Source organism: Clytia hemisphaerica, unplaced genomic scaffold (genome assembly GCF_902728285.1).
Source record: "Clytia hemisphaerica strain Z4C2 unplaced genomic scaffold, Clytia hemisphaerica genome assembly, whole genome shotgun sequence".
NCBI lineage: Eukaryota > Metazoa > Cnidaria > Hydrozoa > Leptothecata > Clytiidae > Clytia > Clytia hemisphaerica.
Genome location: NW_027103858.1, coordinates 278,547 through 302,305, shown reverse-complemented (window position 1 = coordinate 302,305; position 23,759 = coordinate 278,547). Strand labels below are relative to the sequence as shown.

The following is a 23,759-nucleotide window of genomic DNA, read 5'->3' as shown; positions in this document are numbered from 1 at the left end:
CCTAGGCTTGTGATCGAACATTGCGGGAAAACGTTACAAATTAAAAGTCGCCGACATTCTAAAAGTAAATCTTCCAAAGCAGTCCCTATTTGGATGAAAAATATAAGGGAGTTGAAATGGAATCCTTTTCACGGAGTGGTCCGACGTAGGAATGATCATGGTGCATCTTTCATCAGCAACAATGACACCACGGAAATGTTAACTACCAGGTATGGCTAGCTGGCATTAGATTTCCATTCTTTTTTAAAGATTTCTTTCCTATATAGATTCTATATCCTTTTTGATGTACATATTGTATATACGTCCTTTCTGCTTATTCCTAACTTGCTAGAAATGTATCATTTTGAATCAACTACATGTTTTTGATGGGCTAACTGCTATGGAATGTTTGTCTGAAGCATGTCTAGTTAATTTTGATTTTTTCTGTTCGTGTTTTGTTTTTATTTAAAAGATTTGAAGGTTATAACTCCAGCTTACTACTTCTTAGCATGACATAGTTTTGTACGAATGTTTTCTTTTATTTGTGTTTGCATGTTTAGATAACAAAGTACACACATACCGACCCATAAACACTCTCTCTACATGTCTCCGTCAAAACAAATAAACTAAACCTAAGTCGTTTTTGTACATATATAGAATAGATTCTCATAGATTATCATTTAAAATTTATTTTTTCCTCCAAAATTATAACTTATATATTTGATTTTTTTTAACTAGAAAATTTTTAAAAGACCTCTCATCATCAAAAAATTTATGAAGTTAATTCGATCAGCATTTGAAATTGCTATGAAATAGTACTGTTATTATAGAAAAATTTTGTACATAAACAATAAAGTTTTTTTTTGAGATTTTTCCAATAACTTTTCTGTAGATTTTTCCAATATCTTTTCTGTAGATTTTTCCAGACTTTAGATTTTATCAACTGTAGCAGGAAGTATAAAAAGTGGTCCGCCATAATCATCATTTGACTGAAATTAGTTGATTTATTTTCCACGTTGTGTTTTAATTGTAGGTATTTTGTCCATGCTAATTACTCGAAACCTTTAAGATACTTATAGAAGCATAACTTTCGATCAGGAAAGATAAGATCCTGTAATTAAGAATCTTTGAATAATAAAAAGAATGTTAAGCCGTTAGGATATTTGTTCAATTTTTCAATCAAAGAGACGCCTGTTGGATTTCCTATGTTGTGCATTTGTAGATTTTGTGGCCTTTTGAAATTTTATCACTCCATCTAGAAGCACGACAAAACAAACCATGTTTTGAAAAACAATTTTAAAACTGATTGTTAAGCACGCTTAAATAGTCTGTATTGTCATTGTCTACGATTTTTATATATTTCGAAGAGGTTCATTTATATCCCCTGCTTTGATGATCTTTCAATTTTTCTTTAGACAAACTCTTAAACCCTGCAAAGATTCCCTTCAAAAGGATTCCTACATTTCCAAGCTGCGAAATCCATGTTTGCGTTTTGTTTTATGAATGCTGAAAATACTTCGGCTGCAATATTTCGAACAGGCATAAAATGCATTTAATACATTCTCTAGGTAGAACAGTCCCGACAGTCCATACGACTTGTTTTTTGATTTACTTATCGACTTTCTGAGCTGTTGTTAGTATGAGCACGTACTTACCTTAAAGAGAATGACGAAAGCTAAATAGGGGGTCCTGAGATTTGTTCCAGTTCCATGGTATATTCGCTGACGTCAGCACGGGTTTTAATTGGTTTAAAAGATTCGAAAGAGAAAACGAAAGTTCTTTTGAGTTATGAACGTTTATTTTCGAACGTTTTTCTGACGTTAAAACATTATAGCGTCTTCTTTTTCGAACTCCAAACCAGAATTGACGTCACAAAAACAAACAAAACAAACAAAAAAAAACAATATCAAGCCTTTTGTCGTTCTCTTTAAATTAATTAGATTTACCTTGAATTGGTTTCACGATTAGTTTATTCTTGCCAATTCACTCTAGAATCACGAAAGGAAAAGGTGGAGGTGTAAAAGAGTTGGTTCTCATTCTCAACTCGCGAAAAATTCGTTACCTAAATAAAGTACAACAAAGTCGATATTGTCGTCCTTGACTATTTCATCAAAAATTTCATCCTCGATCATGTTATCTATTTTGAAGTGTCATCCTTCTGTAAAAAAAGTAATCCGTCGGAAAAGGTTTCATGATTATTTAGATTTATAGTCTATTTTAGAAAATTATAGATGCTTATATATTGAAAAAGATCATTTACGTTATTTTCATAGATTTTTCCAAATATTTTTAGTTTTTTTGTGTTATATAAATTGAAATAATTTCTGCTTTTCAAATTTTGAATTGTTGTTTATCTTATTAGAGATTTAGAGACAATATCCTGGGTAAAAATCATGTTTTCTTTCCTTAGAGAGGGTCTGAGAATCTGTTAATCTAACAAAAGGTCAGAAAAATTTAGTTGGCGTTAAAGTGTCCAACATAATGTTTTAGAAGACTAGGAAATTATTCAAGTGAAGTATAGACATTTTTTTATTTTTTTTCATATTTTACGCTGTTTTAGAAGAATTTTACTAACTTATATCGGCCCTAATTTAACGCTGGCCCTTATCTCCCTTATCCCGCTACAGCCTAATTTTGGGCTTACGCCAATTAGGGCCGCAAATAACGCCGAAACTTGTGAGAATCGCTATTCAGGCTTCAAAACAGTAAGTATTAACTAAAATTTACATTAAAATGTCATCAGTATTAAACTGCTGAAAATTCCAAATCGTTATTTCCGTGAAGTTTTGGATGTAGAGTACAAAAATAGTTTTCATCCTTTAATCATGCCTAAAAAATCCTTTAAATTGAGAAAAAATGGTCAAAATTAACGCTGCACTTAGGTAAAATTTGCTAAATTTTGGCCCTTTTTACGCCGGCCCTTGTTACGCCACGAGACCAAAAATGTATTTTTGGGCTTTTGTTTTGGCGTCTTAATATTAAGATCGTGCCGTCCTCTTCAAGGTAATTTGGTAGGGGTATACTTTTATCAAAGGCATATTTCAACTTTGGACTAAGGTATGACAAAAACAAGCTACAACAGTGTATTTTTAAATGAGCAGAATCCTACCCCACTCAGTGCGCATTATAGTGGCTATGCCTTTTAAGCCTAAAACAATTTTTTTCTCTACTAGGTTATTTCATAGGATTCGTTAATTAACGGAGGGGGGGACATTGAAAAAATTAATTTTTGTAGTCATTCTTTCAATAGACATTGGGAATTCAAGAACTTCTTTCCTTTGTTTTCTTCTTGTCAAACTTATGTCTCAGGTTGGGAAAGAGTGGTAAACCATAAAAAGTTACTGCAGTTGCGTATAAAAAAACCATGAATTAAAGAATCCAATAAAATAGGGGTAGTGATGTGATGGTCATCGCTCTTACTCCCGTCTGGGGGGTCTGAGTTCGATTCCCACTGTAGTATTATCACACCCATTCGACCCATACTCTCGGGTGCCTAATAAACGTACAGTCCAAAATAAACGTACGGGGGAGAGAATAAAATTGGAATTAATAAACGTACAGGCTGAAATAAACGTACAGGCGAGAAATCAGAGCTAAAATAAACGTACAGGGAATAATCTACCAATTTCTCAAAAGTAGAACATCCAGGTCGAAACGACTGACCTAAGTATACAGGTATATCTCTTATAGATCAATGACAAGTACTAAATAAGCAAAACGTTCGAATTTACTCTTGTAACACTCGAAATCTCCCACAATAGGTTCGAATGTAATTAACGGCCTTTTAGCATATCTTACTTGAACAAAAAATAACAAATTTTTGCAGTATGAATTGGGCGATATTGGGTGAAAATAAATAAACGTACAGGAAGGAATAAACGTACAGGCGGGAAAATTCTTCAGAATAAATAAACGTACAGTTCCTAATAAGGTGCGTATAGGCGGGAAATTTGACACGAAAAAAATAAACGTACATGTACGTTTATTAGGCACCCGAGAGTACCATGTGAGGGGAATTGGGTACCACGCACTACTCTCTGATACAAGAGAGTGAGTGGGTGATGTCAGACATTATGGTGTGTCACTCATCCCGTTCTGCGCCTGTGAAGCTATATGCTCTCCCACGTAGCTCGAGTGTCATCACTATGCATCATGGTATCTGTGTCTCGTGTGCACAGAACCAGTGGTGTCTGGATAGCGCTAAGCGTTCCAACTTGAAAAGGGAGGAATTCCTACTTCGTAAGGAGTAGGACCCATCCCCAATAAGGAGGGTTCATATCATTATAAAATAGGCTAATACTTTACTTTTGCGGCAGGGTTATATTTTAAAAGCGTTTTTTAGGTTACCAGTGGATCTTTTAATCTTTTAAGCGGACACAATTACTCCATAATTTACTACTCATAAATTTTATTCATGTTTGGTAGAATATGCACGAGTTCTTTTCGGCCTACCCCTCGTTTCAGATTTCCTCTCAATGAATCTACAATTCATAATGTAATGATCCGGTTTTGAAAATGAGCAGTAGATTCTCAAAATACTTCATTCACACGATTCACTGAATCGTTCAATGTGGTTTCCGTTAGATTGAATTATATTGAAATGAGAAATTTACCGCTGCTTTTCGATTTTCTATGAAGACAATAGAGATTTACTTTATATTATTTTAGGATTTAGAGAGATTTAGGCACTAAAAAACTGATTGTCTCACAATTTTCGTCCATGATTGTAGAAAAAAATAGAAAATTTGGGCGTTCGATAAGGATAAACGTAAGCATTTGATGTTCCTTGCTGTTTATGAGTTTTGTTTTTTTTGAACAATCTATATTTAATCTTCTAGAATCTTCCCTGAAAAATTCCCTTCTTTTTAATTGCTGAACGTCAAAGAGAGAGGAAGTACCACTTTGTACTTTGTACCAAGTCTTTTGCATAGCCGAACGCTCTGCCTCGCTGTAATCGATAGTGTATCCTTTTTTCTCAGTCCTATTCTTTATATTCATATTCCTCAGAATGAGTTTTTGAATAGGTATTCAGGTTAATTCGGGGGTGAATAAGTTCAGATTATTAATTTCGCCTAGCGAAAGTATTACGATAGCCTTTCGCGGCGGCGGCGGTGTTGGTGTCATCGGAAAAAAAATTAGAAAACGAAAGTACTCGATACGGTGGACAAACTCACTAAATTTAATTTGTTTTTCTACCTTTCCTCGGTCACACTCACCATGCATAAATATTGTGGACTTTTTTTTTCAAAAAGAAAAATAATAAATATAAGACGTTATTTGCTCATCTTCATCGTACTTTAAACAAACACTTGATTCTTTTATTTTTTTCTTATGAATGTTCTACTTGACATGCGTAAATGAAAAACAGAGAGTGGTTATTATGCGTTTAAAATAAAGAGGATTTGGTTGAAAAGCTTAGCAGTTAGATGGTATGGACAATATACCTTTCTGATATCAGTTCCTACAAAAGAAACAAAGGATGGCATAATATGTGGGAACATTTTATTTATCATATAGGCATCTACCTTATAAGAATCTAATCAATAACTTTTAAAACACGGTGATATACTTTTCGGTAATGGGGGAACTTTCAAAAACATTTTCCCAAAAATTAATAAGCGGGAGGGGTGGAATAAGAATGTCCTGGGTAGAAAATTTTCGAAAAATTAATTAGCCGGGGGACGGCTATTAGGTACCCGAGAGTAGTTCTTACAAAGTAAACAGGGGACAATGCACAATACGAGAATGTTTATTTTTCTTATAAGCATTTACTTTACAAAGTAAACGAGGGATGACGCACAATTTGAGCATATTTATTTTTCTTATAAGCATTTACTAAGTATCTAATCAATAACTCTTGAAACACGGTGATATACCCTTCGGTAATTAGTTTTTACAAAGTAAACAAGGGATGACGCACAATCTGAGCACATTTATTTTTCTTATAAGCATATACTTTATAAAAATCAAATCAATAACTTTTGATAGCTGGGGATATACTTTTAGGTAATTAGTTCTTACAAGGTAGACAGGGGACTACTGGTTGCAGCAGTTTTAATATGGTTCAGCCTCCCTTATTCATCATAAAAAATGACCGTGTCCGAATCATTTCTCATGACTCGACCTAAACCTTTTTTTCTAGTCCACCTCGTAATTTTCTTAACAGCTTTTTCAGAGCCAGCATTTTAGCATACTTTTTGCAAATATTTGGCGAAATTTTCGACTTCAAGTCGTCTTGTTCTATTCTAAATAAGAAGTAAACAATTCTGCATCCGAGAAATGCACTCTGTTTTTACACCTAATTGCCGACGGCTAAATTAAAGCTTTCACGATATTAAAGCCCAATTTAATACCATACTGCTTAAGTTTTAATATTATCTTTAAAAAGGTCTATAAAGGAACAAACTCTTCCGAAGTGAAGTGCCAACGCCTTTCCGGGACTAGGTATGGGTTGGTATTTCGACTTTCTTTGGGGCTAGCGAAAGACACGTATAACGAAAGTAACGAGTTTTAGCCATTCCACCGGCACATAACGTCAAAACTATGTTCATTTAACATTCAGTAAATGGATTATGAAACAGCGTCGGGTGCCAGCCTGAGAAGACAGTAAAGAAGTTACAAACTTACCAGAAGATTGAAGAATTTGGAAGAAATGGTTCCTTGATCGTATCGCGAAAGTTTCTTTAATAAATCGTTCAAGCATACACTCAACTGGAAATTGAAATGAAAGAGAAACGTTAAGTTTTACTTTTGAAAAAGTGATTTAGATTTGTTGTTAAATCTTTTTTATTATTATTGAATTAGGACACGACCGTAGTGCAGTGGTAGAGCATCCGGCTACGGTGCTCAAGGTGGGTTCAATCCTCTACCGGGTCATACCAAAGATTCGTACTCAGTACAAAAGTGGTATTTGATGCATCTCTGCTTGATGTCCAGCAATTAAGAGAATGATCAAGGGTAAGTGGAGCAATTCAGGGAGAAAGGGTGGCGCCCTCCCCTACCTTCGGGTAGATAGCTATCGAAAGAGGAGCTTACTTACTTAGGACCCAAAGAAGAGCTTGTAAAGATCGAAATAGTGCATATACTTATATTGAATCTTTTTAACAACGAAATAAAACCAGCACATTCTTTTCTGGCAAAAACATTTTATGATAGATCTATTTTTCCAAAGGATACAAAAACTCGTTTTCTTTCTTTTTCTTCCTAACTGTTATATATGTATGACACTGTCATAAGAGTGACAATTCTAACTGTTATATATGTATGACACTGTCATAAGAGTGACAATTCTAACTGTTATATATGTATGACACTGTCATAAGAGTGACAATTCTAACTGTTATATATGTATGACACTGTCATAAGAGTGACAATTCTAACTGTTTATGATGTATGACACTGTCATAGAGTGACAATTCTAAACTGTTATATATGTATGACACTGTCATAAGAGTGACAATTCTAACTGTTATATATGTATGACACTGTCATAAGAGTGACAATTCTAACTGTTTATATGTATGACATTGTCATAAGAGTGACAATTCTAACTGTTATATATGTATGACACTGTCATAAGAGTGACAATTCTAACTGTTATATATGTATGACACTGTCATAAGAGTGACAATTCTAACTGTTATATATGTATGACACTGTCATAAGAGTGACAATTCTAACTGTTATATATGTATGACATTGTCATAAGAGTGACAATTCTAACTGTTATATATGTATGACACTGTCATAAGAGTGACAATTCTAACTGTTATATGTTGAGTGGAACGAAGAGTGAAATACAAAGTATGAAAGGAAAAGTCTCTTCAACCATCTCTCCAGTAGGTTTAACCAGCTCAATCATATAGGCTCTATTGACATACCTTATCGACGACCATCTTGATGCTGGCTTGCTTTGCATTCTCAACGACTTCATTGATGTTGCCATGGTATTTGTACTAAAAGTCAAAGTCGTACACGTCATGTAGATTTATTGAGCAAATCGAGTTTCTGTTGCAGATCTAAGTCTTAGAAAATTGAGATGTGAGTTCAAAATTAAAAGGAGGGCATGGATAAAGACAAGGATTTAAGAATCTTCTTATTTAGCTTGTTCTTATAAAAACGTGTGGAGCGTCGCCATTTACCTCTTCTGTTCCATTTTGTTCACTGGTGCATAAAATCGTCGACTGAAATGATCGAAAATAACAAGAGTTAAACCCTCCAATCTTAGCAAAATTTTTGCTTTGTAAGGGAAATGGGGATAACTGTTCGCTTAGACTTCCGAAAAATGTGAATTTTTTATTCCAAAAGTATCAAAGTTTTTTACAAAGCATGGACTGAAAGAATTAGGAACAGTGTGGTGATTAGAATATCCAGGAGCTCTCTGAGATATTCTTGTGTAAATAAATTAAGCAAGAAATAAATTTATTTAATCCTGTTTAATCCTTTAGTTCATTGCGAGTCGAGTGAAAGGTTAACCTTTTTTCGCCAATTGTACACCCCTAATGACTTGAAAATTAAAATTAAAATGTCACCTGCTCATCAGCATAATCAATAACGTTGATCATAACACAGACTGAGGGCGGTACAATATAATCCAAATTCACACCGCCCATCAACGCCCTTTCCATGTCAATTAAAATCCTAAGAACAAAAGTATGAATAAAAGAATGGTTATTGAGGGAGAAATCTACCTCTAGGGTTTAAAAAATATTAGGCGGAGGAAGGGACTATTCTTATGTTTGTATTATGCCAGTCGTCACCCGTCTATTGTTCTCGCAGAGATACTGGATGACTAAAAAACTAGACTGAGCTCGAAACTACATTTAGGAGAAAAAGTCTTAAATTCTCCATTTACCTATCAAGACAAGCCGTGGTCATATCAGCAGCCATCAGTTTCAAGCGATTCATCATATGGTCAGCGAACACTTCGTCTGGCCAATGAAGGTCGTGTATGAACGTTTGTAATGACCGAAGTTTCCAAAAGATATCTTCACTTGTCGCACAACCATGTCTGAATAACAAAATCGTGGAAGTCACTTGAGAAGATTTATAATGAAAAGGATCTGGTATACTCTGATTTTAGCCATTGCTTACTAACAATTGACTACCGCCATTCTTTTAAATTTATAAGCTACACCGATTTTTCTTGAAAAAGGAGTCTGATCTTTGAAAGGGGTTGCATGAAAGTTGCGATTTATATACGTGATTTTGCCATCTCGACAGATGAGGGTAATATGTGTACTATTTAGTTAGATAAACAATAAACTGAGCTATTTCTAAATGGTAACACAGGTCACCTCTCTTCAATGAATGTTTTTATCCTTTAATCAGTTTCTGATTGGAGAAAGTATCAATCATATTTCTTACCCTACAGGATGGTAATTTTCCCTTTGAAATCCTTTATCGACAGACCGCGCGATGGAAGATTCCATAAGATCGATGTAACGAACAACAAGCGGTGCAAATTTCTCCGTCAAATGTTCATGGAACTTCCCGCCGCGTAATGGAGCTGGAAGAAAAAGAGGAGTGAGTTACAGGTGATTTTCTAACGAATTACCATGTAAAAGCTTATTTCGGCAGTCAGTGAATTAAAACTTTTGTGACGTTGTGTACAGTATAGACCAATCTAAAACACACCTCTCTGAAAATAAAGCTCTTTAAATTCGTCCAAAGTTACATGGTCGCATCAAAGTAAGCATGCCTTGACTCCATTTTTTAGTTTTGAGAAAAGTTTTAAGGTTTGTAATAAGCCAAAGGTTTTTGATGGAAAAACACTTAGCAAAGGAGTATTAAACGTATAAAGGTGCAGATTTGGTGGACAAAAATAATTAATTCATGATATGCGCCATTGCAATGTCTTCTGACATTTCATCACGGACCCAACAGCTGATTGGTTGTAGTGACGTAAAATCAGTCAATACGTCAGCTGTTTGGTCCGTGGAAAACATTGCAATGGTGGATATCGTGAATAAAAACCTTACATTCCATTCTCAGGTAATTATTGAGCATTTGGAAAAGTGCGAAACTATCCCACGTATCGCGTGGTTGAACATCCAAAGAATCATCCATATCGACTGCGAACAATGACCAAAAGATCTCCGTGTGTTCCATCATCAACTCGTTGTACCATGCCAATGCCTGGACAAGAAAATAAGAAATTGTTAAACGCTTAATTTAAATGTGACGATCTCAGAGAGATGGGGTATTGCGTGGAGCTCTTTTTAAGCTCTGAAAGTTGAGAAAATTGTCAACATAGAGAAGGTTCGGCTCAACCAAATTTGGCCTGACCGTGCAACGAAATCCGAAAAAAGAGAACTGGGTGACTAGCTCTCTATTTAAGAGATTCAAGCCGCAACCTTAAGGACAATGAGGATAGTTGAGTCGGGCTGGTAATATCGACGGCTTCTATTACTCCCGCTAAAGTTTTGACGTAAGAATGTTAGATAAATATCCTCATGGTTTTGAAAGAATCTTGAAATAGAATAAGACAATGACCAACCAGTTTGGTAAAAACAAGCCACAAATCTAAAATTGAAAAATTAGACAGTTTTTGAGCTTTTGAATTTTGAATATCATTGATTCGACTTCGACCCGAATGAGTCCCTTTTCAATCAAAATACGGCATTCAGAAGGAAAAAAAATACCCATCTTGACGAATTAGACCACGTTCACACGGAACGATGCCTTTTCGCTCCGAAACGAAATGAAGATTGGTTCAAGGTTAAATTTCGGAGCGAATGAAACAAATGATTCTATTGGTTGAATTCAATTTTTAACAATAGAATGGCTTCATTTCGCTTCGGAGCGAAACGGAACCATTACGTCCGTACATGGTCCTAAAGTCTGTTCCAAAAAAAAAAAAAAAATTGGCAGTTAGTACTTTTTCAAACATTCCTTATGAGAGGATAAAGATAATAGCTCAAAGTAACTTTTGACCGGAATAATAACAATAATAATGATAAAAGTTTACAATCTAAACCCTACAAGAAATATGAAAATCTGAATACATGTATCCCGGCGGGGTTCAAAGTTTCAGAAAAGTATATGATGAATGTTTTTGGCCAAGTAGAATTTGTTTTTCTTTTCAAATTTTTAGAAAATTCTACAAAGATTATATAAAGCCACTCTAATTTACCCTTCCAGCGTGGTGTTACTAAGCAGTTATATCTTTTGCCCCTCAAGAGGATTATTTGAAAATACGGACTGCCATTAGTTTTGGAACAAACTTTCACTAATGAGGATAAGGAAACTTAAGGGAGACAAGTTATGGACATGTTTTTTTTTGACTCTACCAAAATCAGGTTTTCGAAAATCGTGAAAATCACTTTATTTTAATTATTTCGTCATTCGCATGACGAATTTTCCCAAAATTTTGATATGTATTGAGATTTGGGAAGGGCTTTAAAATGAGCTATTTGAAATTTCTAAATTCGGAGTATTTCAGGATTAATTAATCATGGAGTGTTTTGGATCATATCTCACTCCATGACTCATTATTCGGTCCTGAGGAGGTTTCTATGCATGCCTGAGGTAGCCTAAAATCATAAAATAGCCTGAGGAGTAATTGATCAAAACAATCATCACGACTTTTTTAATCATTTTTCACTCATTTTAACAATTCCTGTTTTCTTTAGTTTGTTCCTTTCTTATCAACTAAGGGAGTGGTCAGAAAGTATCTACTAGGGGGGAGTGGAGGATATTTTGAAAAATCCCAAAATACTTTCGCACCCCCTCCCCTAGCCTGGAAAAAAATTTCGAACCCCCCCTCATAAGGCCCAATATTTTTTCGCACCCCCCCCCCCCCCACTAGAAAAATTTTTACGCAAAAAAAGAATTCATACAGATGCGGTACAAAGAGTATTATTTGTTTGTATGACAGTTTTTTTATGTCAAAATTAGGTAAGGGAGATAGTTTAGCCCTGTAAAGTTGAGTATAGTCCTTTAGGAGATCTACCATTTTGATTGACGTTTACACCACGGGATTTTTTCCGTCGATTTCCATGGTTACGACGGAATTTCTCTGAAGTAAACAAAAGAAAAAAACCCGTGGTGTAAACGTCAATCAAAACGGTAGATCTCCTATAGGAATAGTCCAGGGTTAAAATAAGAATCAACGAGTTATTTTCTCTGAGTTTCCCAAAGTTTTGGGAGAAAATTACGGCTTATTTACCCTGATACATAATCTCCCTACATTACAGAGACATTACTCAATTACTCAAATATCCTGAGGGGCCACCATGGTTGGCCCCGAAGGGAGAAAATTTTGAAGATCAGGTACTCGAGACCCTAAAATACAAGCTATTCTGAAAAGGAGTCTGAAAAATAAAATTCTCTGAGTTTGAAATTTCCCTATAAACCTATATTTTCAGGTCCCTGGGGTCTGTCAAAGCTCTGTGTATATAATTTATAACATATTAGTAGAGACTAAGGAGGCACAACCATGGTTTGCGCCGACGGGAGAAAATGTCGATGTTTTTCACCACCATTTTAGCTAAAAGACACTTTGTTTTGACAAATTTCTTTCTAAAAAGTACTTTTTCAAACCACTCTGATGAGCTGTGAAAGCCACTAATCTACTTCCCTCATTTAGCTCAATGCTACAAACCAAAAGGGCAAGGCGATGATGCCCAAATAATGTTAGTATGACATGTACATATGTGACATAAAATAAATTCTGAGTTGTCGGCCGTCAGGCCGAAAAATTTTTGAAATCTTGAAACGTAAAACTATGAAATTAGACTTCCTACATTTTCTCTTGAGTTGCCCAAAAGATTTGGGACCCCCCCCCCCTAAACCCTCAAAAAAAATTTGAACCCCCCCCTAAACCCTTGAAAAAATTTTGGAACCCCCCCCCCTAGAATCCTCCACCCCCCCCCCTAGTAGATACTTTCTGACCACTCCCTAAACAAAAATCTCAAATCACCTCCCCGATAGATAGACTTGTCAGGAAAATATATACGATTGAAATTAGCACCTAGATTTCAAAAATGATCAATTTGATCCCATTTTCCTCCGGTTTTTTCCAAAAAAAAGAGGTCGATGTGAAAATTCAATCCTTTAGCTACACCCTGATATAAGTTTCGTATATAAATTGGACACGACAAAGGCCAAATATAGAGCCGACTTTATAAATCCGAAATAGACTATGATTTTTTTCATCCTGAAATACTCCGGATTCAACAAGCAATATCCAAAATATCTTAAGTTCCATAAAAGCTATTAAGATCGGACAAAAAGTATCGGACAGAGCTACTAATCTATTTTTTTATTTTTGAATAACGATCAGAAAGGGTTCAGCTGTCTCTGTTAGTGCCGATTTGAACCGGGTTGGTTGAAAATCGGCATTTTGGTACAGTCAAAAAAAAAACATGTCCTTATACCAAGGTTAAAACATAAGCAAAACTACCAAAATTTTAAGGGGATATACATGTCGCGTAATATTTATTTACGACCGATATGAAAAAGTTTCACATAGTTTAGAAACCGGGATAAAAGGTTGGTACAAGTAATACAATTATGTTAACTTTGGTGTTAAATTATTCGTTTTTCCCGAATATAATCAAAATTGTTTAACTTGATAGAATTAGGACTTGGTTGTCAAGAGAGAAATTGAAAAAGGTGAATGGTTTGATCAGAAAAACAGTCCAGAATTAAAGCTATCGAAATTGATGAAGAAACGAGCATTCAAATCGCAAAATCTCAAGACGTTGTATTATGAATTCATATCAACATATTGAAGATTATTGATTCTATACAGTATTTTGTTCAAGTGTATGAATCGAAAATATCAAAATAACTTTTTGACTTCAAACGTTGTATCCGACATTCATATTGGAAACAAAAATTCCGAAAACTTTTCTTCAATCAATATTATTATCAATATAGTATTATCAATAGTATTATCAGTCAAAATGTTGGAATTTTCGTACAACAGTGAAAATACTACAGGGTGGAGTTTTATAAAAGTCTGTAAAATTCTTATAGTCTGTGATAGCTTTTTCCACCAAAGATCTGAATTCTTACCAAAAGAAACGATTCGTCTGTTCGTGAAATTATTTTAATGGATCTGATGCTGGGTCCGATATTAATTCCCTAAAAGATGTTTTAAATCAAAATCTCCTGGACAGGGTATGTATTTCACGAATGAAGAAATAAAAAAGTTTTCCAGTCTTTTAATATATAAATTTTTGATTCAGGTAAGGATGAAAGTGAATATACTGTAAAAATGGTGTTTCAACAAGTCAAAGACAATTGGATTAAAACATTTATTTGGTGGCTGATGTTTGGGCTTTTGACAAATGGTATTGAAGTTTTGTCCACAAAATGCAAAAAGAAGGTAAAAAGAGAAATATTTTCTGCACCTAAACCACATCAATCCCTCATACTAATAAAAGGAAAAAGCTTGGCTTCTAATTTTTAATCCTCCTCTTTTTCTTAAAGGTTTTATTTTTACATAAGTGTTCCCGTTTCATCAGACACATATTTCATATCAGGACAGTGTCTGCCTATTGCTATTTTATGCGGATATAAGCAAAAAGATGTTTTTCTTTTCCTCTTTCTGACCAATCTTGCTCCACATCCGTGTCAATCCAATGTGAACAAGTGATACTTTTATGGACCTACCTGGTTATGCATTTAACACATATATAATTGATATCTACGTGAGCATGACCATTAAAAAATCATTCAAAACACAAATAGTGACGATCTATTAAAATTAGTAGTTTTCTTCTGATAGAAAAAACGTTTAAAAACCAAAATTTCATGCTCTTTAAATATTCTTTTATATTCTTCGTGAGCAAAAAAACACATCTATCTCATCAAAAAATTGAGTTATTTGGCTAAGAACATTGATGTATGCTTATTGATAGTGATTCTTATAGATAAAGATGCGTTTTTTGAGCTGAAAAATTCTTTTTTTACAAAAATCTGCTTGAGCCATCTTTTATCTACTTTCATGCAAAAAATCAGAAAAAACAATGATCCAATAATTCACAAAGTCCAAAAAACCCTTTTTTTAGCCGTTTTTTAGCTGAAATTTACCCAAAAAATTTTTTCCCAAAAATCGAGCTCCGTCACATTCGAGGGTTTATAGTTATGCATCTTTGTGCAAAAAGTCATAAAGAACAAAAGAGCTAATCTCGAGAAAAGCTAATACCCAAGTAATTGATAATGTGCTTATAAAAAAATATCGAATTTGGCCAGTTTTTCTATAAAAACACGCCAAGCAACCAAAATTTCATGTCTAAACACACACATTCTTCAAAAGTAAGCCCTCATGAGCAAAAAAAACATCTATCTCATAAAAAAAATGAGTAATTTAACTAAGAACATTGATGTATGCTTATTAATAGTGATTCTTATAGATAAACATGTTTCAAAAAATTAAATAATGAAAAATAAATAAAAAAATTTTTATGCAAAAATCTGCTTGAGCCATCTTTTACCTACGATGGTACCCTACTTTCATGCAAAAAATCAGAAAAAAACAATGATCCAATATTTCACAAAGTCCAAAAAACCCGTTTTTTAGCCGTTTTTTGGCCCAAATTTGCCCAAAAACTTTTTTTCTTGAAAATCGGGCTCCGTCACATTTTGCCCACCACCATTTTGCACCTTTGTACCAAAAATCAAAGGATTCCTATGATTCAATCCTGAGTTGGTAAGTTGGTAACAGACGAACGAACGAACGAACGGACGGACGGACGGACGAACGAACACAGGTTAATTTATAGGACCTCTACCCCACCGGGGTAGGTCCAAAAAGCTTGTAAATTAAAGTTGATGAGTGAGCAAACGATATCACTCTTATTTGAAAACAAAACCTTTGAATATAAGAAGGCTTGAACAGAAGAGAAAAGCACGTAAACTATGTTCGAGTTCTTCTCACTTTGTGAAGTTCACATCATTTTATAGCTCGGATATCTAAGTTTCCTTTTTAATAATCTAACTCATGCAGAATGCAACAATGATATATGAAACAAGCAGTATTGGTAAAAAAGTACTGTTTCTTTTGATTGTGAAGTGACAATTTACAAGAATACAAGAATACAAGTCTAACAAGAAGTTGCATGCATGTATGTTATTTCTAGATACCACCGAACAACCACGGAGTCATGCCTCAAACAATCATTCAAGGTAGCAGGTTTCTTTCCATAAAGTTCGTATATAATCTCAAACAGTACCATTGTGTTTACCGAAACACAATAGGAACTCAAAACATTAGACAGTTTCCCATTAGGATGGTTTAGACTTTTTTACAAGAACATCTTAGATTTTCGAAGCCTGTTCATAAATTCTCAAGCCTAAAAATGTTCATAGGATGTTCATAAAATGTTCTTAACTTATGCTCAACATTTTGGTACTCGAAGCCTTATGTTCTTATATAGTTGTCCTTACAAAAAAACATCTGAGAAATACAGCAACGTTTTTATTCACTTCGCATTTTTTGTTCACAGAAGAAGTATTAACAGTTGGCAACTTAAAAGGAGTGATCCCCGTCATATCACCCGAATACATTGTCCAATTCACGTTCAAGCTGAATTCAGTCAATACTGTTGATCCGACGAAAATATGGTGCTCTCTCATTCATTTTACGGAAGGTGAAAATATCGGAGCACCAGGAACCCGGATACCAGGAGTGTATATTCACTCTGGGGACGCCACAACTACCACCGGCCTGGCCATTCACGGAAACGTACCAACTATTCTTGCTTACAGCAAATATGATATTCAGATGAACAAAGCGTACGATGTAGAGATACGTCAAAGATACGTAAGCGGAGGGTTGTACAGATATAGCGTCTCCGTAGACGGGATTGAAGAGCAATATCATAACAACTTCAACGCAACACAGTTCTACGACGTTAAGATTTACGCCGGAGATCCCTGGCACCCGGTATGTGATGGAACCGTTAGTCATCTAAAAATTACAAATTTTTTGTAGACGCTAGTGTGAAATTATATGACACAGTTTTTATTTTTTGAGCACTTTTGAGTCCTAGTACACGTTTTTTTATTTAAGGATATACTTTATAAAAATATTTATGATAAGATAAAATATGATATGATAAAATTGGCCAATAAATTAAGACTATGCTAGGAAAGGATACCACCATCATGGAATTTTACAACTGAACCTAAGAATCAATGCCGATTTTTAGAGCATCTTACCTGTAAATTGTCAATTACCCTCTAGCAATGCTGAAAGGTTTCACAAAAAAACCAAATTTTCGCTGATGTATGTATTACATGTTAGATTAAGGTTGGGTTTGGATCCTAATCTTGGTCAGAATAAAGGAAAAATAATTTAGGGTGATTATCCCTAACAATTTCAGAATATCCATAATGAAATGGAAAAACACCATTCTTATAAAGAAAAGCGTGTAAAAATGGCAAAATGATATAATAACTCTACTTTTCTCTCGTTTCTACTATAGAAGATCCGACTCTTGACGCTTTTCTGCTATACTGTTGCCGAGAAAGCCAAATTACACCTACAGACCATAGATTTGTAAAGCCAGTAGGGCTAAATGGCGTACTTTTGCTGAAAAGTGTGCCGTGGCTAGGTAGGAAATCCTACCTAAGTCACGTGACATTACAATAGAATTTTAGCGCTTAACCAATCAGAAGCTTCGCGGGTTTTTCGAAAACAATAGCAACAATATTTTTTCCGATATTCAATGTTTTTTGCCTGCAATGGCTTAAAGCAAGGCATCTAGCCCTTCGGGCTTTTTAAATCTATGGTACACACCCTTGTCATAACATCGTGGAAGTAATACAATTATAATTTTAATTTTAATCTTTTTTAATGTTTTTTTTTCATCTCTCACATTCTTTGCCTTTCGACGTGACAATTGTTTTCTCGCGATTTTTAAATCTATCAATACACTGCACGAGCACAGAAAGGGTCGTGGCGACCTAACCCGTTAATGAAGCCATTGTTACCATAAAAATAAGAACGATCAGATTCAGCAAACGGGTTTTCGTCGCAGGGTACCACACCCTACACTTCTCTTAAATGTTAAAATTAATCTTTTAAACCCTTGATAAAAGAAAGAAAAGAAAACTTGTACAACTTCCATAATTCGAATCTACATAACACTACCGTCTTATCTCGAAAAATCAATAACTCGAACAAATTTGTTTTCCCAGTGCGTGTTTAAGTTATAGAAATCCTTAACATATTCTTAACATGTTCTTAACTTGTTCTTAACATCTTGGCCATCGAAGCACTATGTTCTTATACAGTTTGTTCTTATAAAAAACGTGTGGCACTCACCTCAGCATGGTGTTCTTCATTTTGTTGGATAAGTTCAATACAAAGTTCAGCCAGTTGTAAAATGATCTCTAATTTCTCTTTCGGTGAAGTATCATGGAACATGTCTGAAAATGAAAGTCAAAGAAAAATGATGGGAAATGATGTAAAGTATCCGGTCTAAGACCAAGTTCAGACGTCGCTGTCAACCAGCCCTCCTTCGCATGAAGAGCCCTTTTTTTGAACTTTTTTACACTACCTAATTAATCTTTTGTAAGCGCTGTTTTTTTTAAAAAGTTGAAATTTTTCTAATTTTTTTTTGTAACTCAAAACTTTAACAAGCTATATGCTGAATGGACCTACCTGATAGTGAAAGTTAGATAGCAATGCGAAAAGAAAAATGAAAAAAAATCAGTCAGAAAATATAGCGCTTAGCGAAAATACACAACACAATTAATTCATCATTGATTGTTGATGGGGGGAGAGGGAAGGGTTGTAGGGAAAAAATAAATAGGAAGTTCTGGTCGCAAAATTCAGTTTTATTGACAATTGAATCATGCTTGATGGTGAGCATTGTTATCAATAATGTTTTTGTGTGAAAAATATAGAAATATAAAGAAAAAATCCAATGAAAATCTGCAAAAATAAAGAAATTCAAGAAATATTGTCTTTCCGGCGAAAAAAGGTAGTTCCGGCATCAAAAATCAATTTTATTGAAAATTGAAACATGTTTGATGGTGGGCATTGCTATTAATAATGTTTTTGAATGAAAAAACAACCAATTATAAGGAAAAAGTCCAATGAAAATCTAGAAAAACGGCGATTTCCGGCATATTTCAGGCATTTTCCACCGGAGAAAAAATTTTCTCAAAAATCGGACTCGGCCATGTTTAGGGCATTGTTAATACGCATCTTTGAGCAAAAAATCAGAAAAAACTAATGATAAAATCTCGAGAAAATGCCAAAAAACCAGTTTTTCCGGCATATTTCCGGCATTTTAGGCCGGAATAATATGTTTTTCGAAAATCGGGCTCCGTCACAATTCAGGTATTGACATTTTGCATCAGTGTGCAAAATTTCATGAAAAAATATAAAGTACAGCTCAAGAAATTCAAGAAATACCGTTTTTCCGGCGAAAATCGGCTGTTCCGGCAATTTTTAGAAAGTTCCGGCTTCAAAAATCTATTTTAGTGAAAATTGAAACATGCTTGATGGTGGGCATTGCTATTAATAATGTTTTTGAATGAAAAAACAACCAATTATATGGAAAAAGTCCAATGAAAATCCAGAAAAACGGCAATTTCCGGCATATTTCCGGCATTTCCGGCCGGAAAAATTTTTTTTTCAAAAATCGGACTAGGCCATGTTTTGGGCATTGTTAATACGCATCTTTGAGCAAAAAATCAGAAAAAACTAATGATGAAATCGCAAGAAAATGCCGAAAAACCAGTTTTTCCGGCATATTTCCGCCATTTTCGGCCGGAAAAATTTTTTTTTCGAAAATCGGGCTCCGTCACATTTTGGGCATTGCCATTTTGCATCTTTGTGCCAAAAATCAGAAAAAACAAATGAGCCAATCTCGAGAAAAGCTGGTAACAGACGAACGGACGGACGGACGAACAGACACAGGTTAATTCATAGGACCTCCACCGGGGCACCCGGAGGTAGGTCCAAAAAGTGCCATAAAAGCTTGTAGCCTTTGATTTAGAAGATGATTTTGGTACCATTGGAAAGCTATTTTCGTACTCTTTCTAAACGCATTCGGTTTATGCCCCTTTAAATCAAGAGGTCAGGAGCTATGGCCTCAAGTCTGAGACTCAGTATTTTGGCTTGTTTTGGACGCATATAGGCGTCCTTCGGGGTCTAAGGATTAAAGCTAAAACAAAGGAGTTTTTAATAGAAACAATCAGAGCATTTTGGGTAATCAGAGAAGCGCTTTTTCTATTCCTTTCCATTTCTCTGCTAGGACCAAGTTCAGACGTCGCGGTTTCGTATCCCTTCGATTTCGGAACGTTTCGAAGCAACGAAACAGAGCAGCTCCGTTCCGACGAAATAGTGGAGCGAAAGCGTTTCGAATTTTGAAGTTCATTCAGTGTTTGTTTCGGAAAGATGTGAAACCGTAACGTCCAAACTTTTTTTGATTTTATGAATGTTTTGCTCACTTTATTTTGCCCGTAAAACCAGGTGTTTGTCGTTATAATAAGAGTTTAGACATCCCTGGACCAAGTTATATCCACCACCTTTGATCAAAGTTTTTTTTGAATTGGTACCCGGAAAGAAGCTATTGCAGTGTTAAGGTCCTCATTGTTTCATTAGCGAGTTTATGTATTTGCACTTTTGAAGACGGTAAAGTGACTGTAGAGATTTGGAATAACCCGCAGTTCTGACCCGCAAAATCGAGGACGGTAAAAGTGATGATTTACCGTCGTCCTCAGTTGGTCATGATCTAGTCAAATAGACGATATCGGCTTTACCGAATTCTCCCCGAATGATTACCCATGATGCATTGCGCAAAAAAATTCACGGACGATAACACAAACCCTAACAATGCATCATGGGTAATCATTCGGGGAGAATTCAGAAAGCCGATATCGTCTATTAGAACCTTACCGTCTCCGTCGCTGAAAAACACACATACATAAACCACAGATCTGTAAAGCCCAAAGGGCTAGATTTGCGGCTTTTATCGAAAAGTGAAGTCTAGTTTTGGAAGGATTTCCTACCAAAGTCACTTGACTAAAATATGCAATTTCACCGGTTTGAGAGATGTGAAATAGCGTTTGCCGCCTACTTTTTTTTATCTCGCGCTCCGAAAACAATTAAAATGCTAGATCCTATCCATCGGCAAGAAATTTAAAAAGTCAAATTTTTGCTTCACTTTTTTTTGCTGGAGAAAGTTTAAAGTTGCCTATCTAGCCCTTCGGGCTTTACAGATATCTGTGACATAAACTCGGTATTGGGTTTTTCTATTCGGGAGGGGTAAAGTTGCTTCCAGGCTATATTCTCAGCCTTATTGGAACATTTTTTGAGCTTTCAGATCCTGAGTTCCTAAGTTTTAAGTTCCATATTAAAACTCAGAGTTAAAGCTAGACTTTCCAACCGTACTTTAAAGCATTTAAAATTCACTTGCAGTTTTCAAATTTTGAGGGAATTTCCCTTTTGTGCCAAATATTACGGTGGGGATTGTAGATTGAAAGTAATATTTACCACCAAAATTTGAAAAATCTTCATGGAATATTTAAAAGCTCTTGAGAAGGAAGAATATAGTCCATACTCATACCCTTAATTATTCAATATAACTTTATTCAGGTAGTACTAGATAATTCAAATCTGAATAATGTAAATACTTCATAGCTTCAAACAGGTATTCGGATTGAAAGAGAAAGAAAGTTCTATACTTTGGTGTAGTTGAAATGCAAGAGTTTTTGAAGTCACAAAATACTGATTAAAGTGACATCAAAGTAAAAATGAAGAAAGACATTGAAAACGCAAAAAGAATCAAATTGGTTTTACGCACTGCAGGTAAATTCTGAATTTGTTAGTTGATACAAGCAATCTATAACCTAAGGCAGAGTGTCTACGGATTTTTTTCTCTCACCTTTTTTAATGTTTTTTTGGCAATATTTTAGCGATTTTTCAAGGTTTTTTGGACCATTTATTGGGTATTTTCAAGGTTTTCAGAACTGAAATTGATTTAAATAGTACGATATCACCGTTCTTGACGAGGTGGTGCGTGAGAGGCTAAATGATTGTTAGCAATGCGAGCAAGAAAATCTTTTGAGATTTAGCATCAACCAAAACTTCAGTGAGGACCCAAGCCAAAACAAGACAACTATACTGTGACAAGCATGCTTTTTCAAGGTCTTCAAGGAATTCTTTCACATTACATTCACTTTTAATGTTTTCAAGGTTGCTTAGTCCAATTTCAAGGCTTTCAAGGTTTTCAAGGTCCCATAGATACCCTGTAAGGGTGTTCAAATACTGTAATGAAATTCCATGGAATTTGTACTAGTAATCTCGTGGTTTTGAGGGATGTTGGGGATTCATTTCCTGAAATTGCTTTAAGAATTTTTGGAATTTCACGAATGAGAGGGCGGAAATCTCAAAAGTTTTCGATTGTAGACGGTGGAAATTAATCCAGAAAGTAAACAAAACACGTGTGTGCTGATAAACAAATGGTTGAGATCGATGGACCTTTTCATGTGTTCTAGATCAAGAAACGGTATGTGTAGATGCTATTAGGTTTTCAATCTTTTAGTAAAAGTCTCAAACGAGTAGTTTAAGTGATATTATCTCTACACCCCATAGGAAAGTATGTGGTCCGAAAAATTTTACTTCAACAATACCAAACAGAAGAACAAATACAAAAGGCACTGAATAGACCAAGCATCAAAAGAAAGATGGAGAAAATCAGACAAAAGAAAATGATAACCAATCAACAATGGTCAATCTTGTACCCAATCCTCCCAGATGATAAAATACAATTCAAAGATGTTGACCTTGGTTTGTATGTGGTTTTATTACGGAAAATCGGCGAGTTGAAACTACCGAGCAGTGGTTGGGAAGTATGGCCTAAAGAGACAGACGATAGCCAAGTGAGCCACGTTGTCAGGTTAAGTCTTTTAGATTTGGAAATGAGAGAGCAGTCACGATTGGACGAAAACGAATTCGAATCAAAATGGCGGATTCTAAAGAAAGCATTATTGGGTTTGAAATATAATGGACATGCTATTGAGAACTTAAAGGCATGCTGCGTTGAACAGGAGAAGAATTTAGCATACTATTGGTACCACGTCTGGAATTCACCGGAGCTACATCGTACTGAACTAATAATTGTCTGTTGTATTGCTTTACTTTTGATAAGTTTATTTGATTGCTGGGAGTACGTTTTGGACGGACTTGAAATGTGTTGGAATTTTCTAGCTTGGTATTACTACGCAGTCTCGAAAACTATTTTTGGATAACCATTTCTTATTAAAAACAGTTAAAAATTTAACCTTAATACATGTTTTTTTATAAGAACAAACTATATAAGAACATAAGGCTTCGATGGCCAAAATGTTAAGAACAAGTTAAGAATAATTTTACGGTTTTGTTATCTCAAAAACTACGTTCCTTTTAGGAAAATAGCCAAAAATATTCACAAAATGGTCAAAATAAGAACATGTTAAGAACATTTTTAGGCTTAAAACTCAAATAAAAATTTTGGATGTTCTTATAAAAAAACCGTGTGACTTCTCAGTAGACACCCTTTTATGTATTAAGTACCAAAATGACGCTCTCGATGAGCTTAAATTTTGAAATACAATTTTCTATTCTTTTTCAAAATCTAAAATATTGACACCTCTTCTTATCGAGGGCTTAAAATCAATGTATTTATTTAAGACATTTCTGAAGTTAACATGTCAAGAATTTCTCTAATTTAGACTTTGAGAAGTTTCATCTTTACTTATACAGTCAACGATATGCTTCCCCTTTTGATGGAAGTCCTTGGAATGATTTTCACTTTTTGGAACTTCATTTA

The 23,759-nt window shown here is 34.9% G+C and overlaps 3 protein-coding genes across 3 annotated transcripts in view; 2 read left to right on the top strand and 1 right to left on the bottom strand.

The window, feature by feature from the left end:
* Window positions 1–5,401: 5,401 nt before the first annotated feature.
* Window positions 5,402–23,759, bottom strand: part of LOC136808287 (calcium-dependent secretion activator 1-like) — a 34,790-nt gene continuing 16,432 nt past the window's right edge. The window contains exons 16-24 of the mRNA XM_067064822.1: window positions 18,260–18,363; window positions 9,960–10,116; window positions 9,346–9,487; window positions 8,834–8,989; window positions 8,511–8,619; window positions 8,121–8,162; window positions 7,860–7,934; window positions 6,607–6,690; window positions 5,402–5,440 (exon numbers count right to left, since the gene is read on the bottom strand). Of these exons, the coding sequence (XP_066920923.1) occupies window positions 5,402–5,440; window positions 6,607–6,690; window positions 7,860–7,934; window positions 8,121–8,162; window positions 8,511–8,619; window positions 8,834–8,989; window positions 9,346–9,487; window positions 9,960–10,116; window positions 18,260–18,363 (908 nt within the window). The remainder of the gene's footprint in view (window positions 5,441–6,606; window positions 6,691–7,859; window positions 7,935–8,120; window positions 8,163–8,510; window positions 8,620–8,833; window positions 8,990–9,345; window positions 9,488–9,959; window positions 10,117–18,259; window positions 18,364–23,759) is intronic.
* Window positions 14,179–17,495, top strand: LOC136808300 (uncharacterized). The gene is made up of 4 exons (XM_067064836.1): window positions 14,179–14,314; window positions 16,071–16,116; window positions 16,437–16,876; window positions 17,418–17,495. The coding sequence occupies exons 1-4, from the start codon at window positions 14,204–14,206 to the stop codon at window positions 17,493–17,495; spliced, it is 675 nt and encodes a 224-aa protein (XP_066920937.1). The 5' UTR covers window positions 14,179–14,203.
* On the top strand, window positions 21,639–23,223 carry LOC136808299 (uncharacterized). The gene is made up of 2 exons (XM_067064835.1): window positions 21,639–21,757; window positions 22,544–23,223. Exons 1-2 carry the CDS (start codon window positions 21,703–21,705, stop codon window positions 23,197–23,199), a joined length of 711 nt encoding a protein of 236 aa, XP_066920936.1. The 5' UTR covers window positions 21,639–21,702; the 3' UTR covers window positions 23,200–23,223.

Coding starts and splice junctions, on each gene's coding strand:
- LOC136808300 (XM_067064836.1), top strand. CDS start 14,204: ATGGTGTTTCAACAAGTCAAAGACAATTGGATTAAAACATTTATTTGG. Junction 16,117..16,436: donor GCCTCAAACAATCATTCAAG/GTAGCAGGTTTC, acceptor TTTTGTTCACAG/AAGAAGTATTAACAGTTGGC. Junction 16,877..17,417: donor CCGGAGATCCCTGGCACCCG/GTATGTGATGGA, acceptor TTTCTACTATAG/AAGATCCGACTCTTGACGCT.
- LOC136808299 (XM_067064835.1), top strand. CDS start 21,703: ATGAAGAAAGACATTGAAAACGCAAAAAGAATCAAATTGGTTTTACGC. Junction 21,758..22,543: donor ATTGGTTTTACGCACTGCAG/GTAAATTCTGAA, acceptor TACACCCCATAG/GAAAGTATGTGGTCCGAAAA.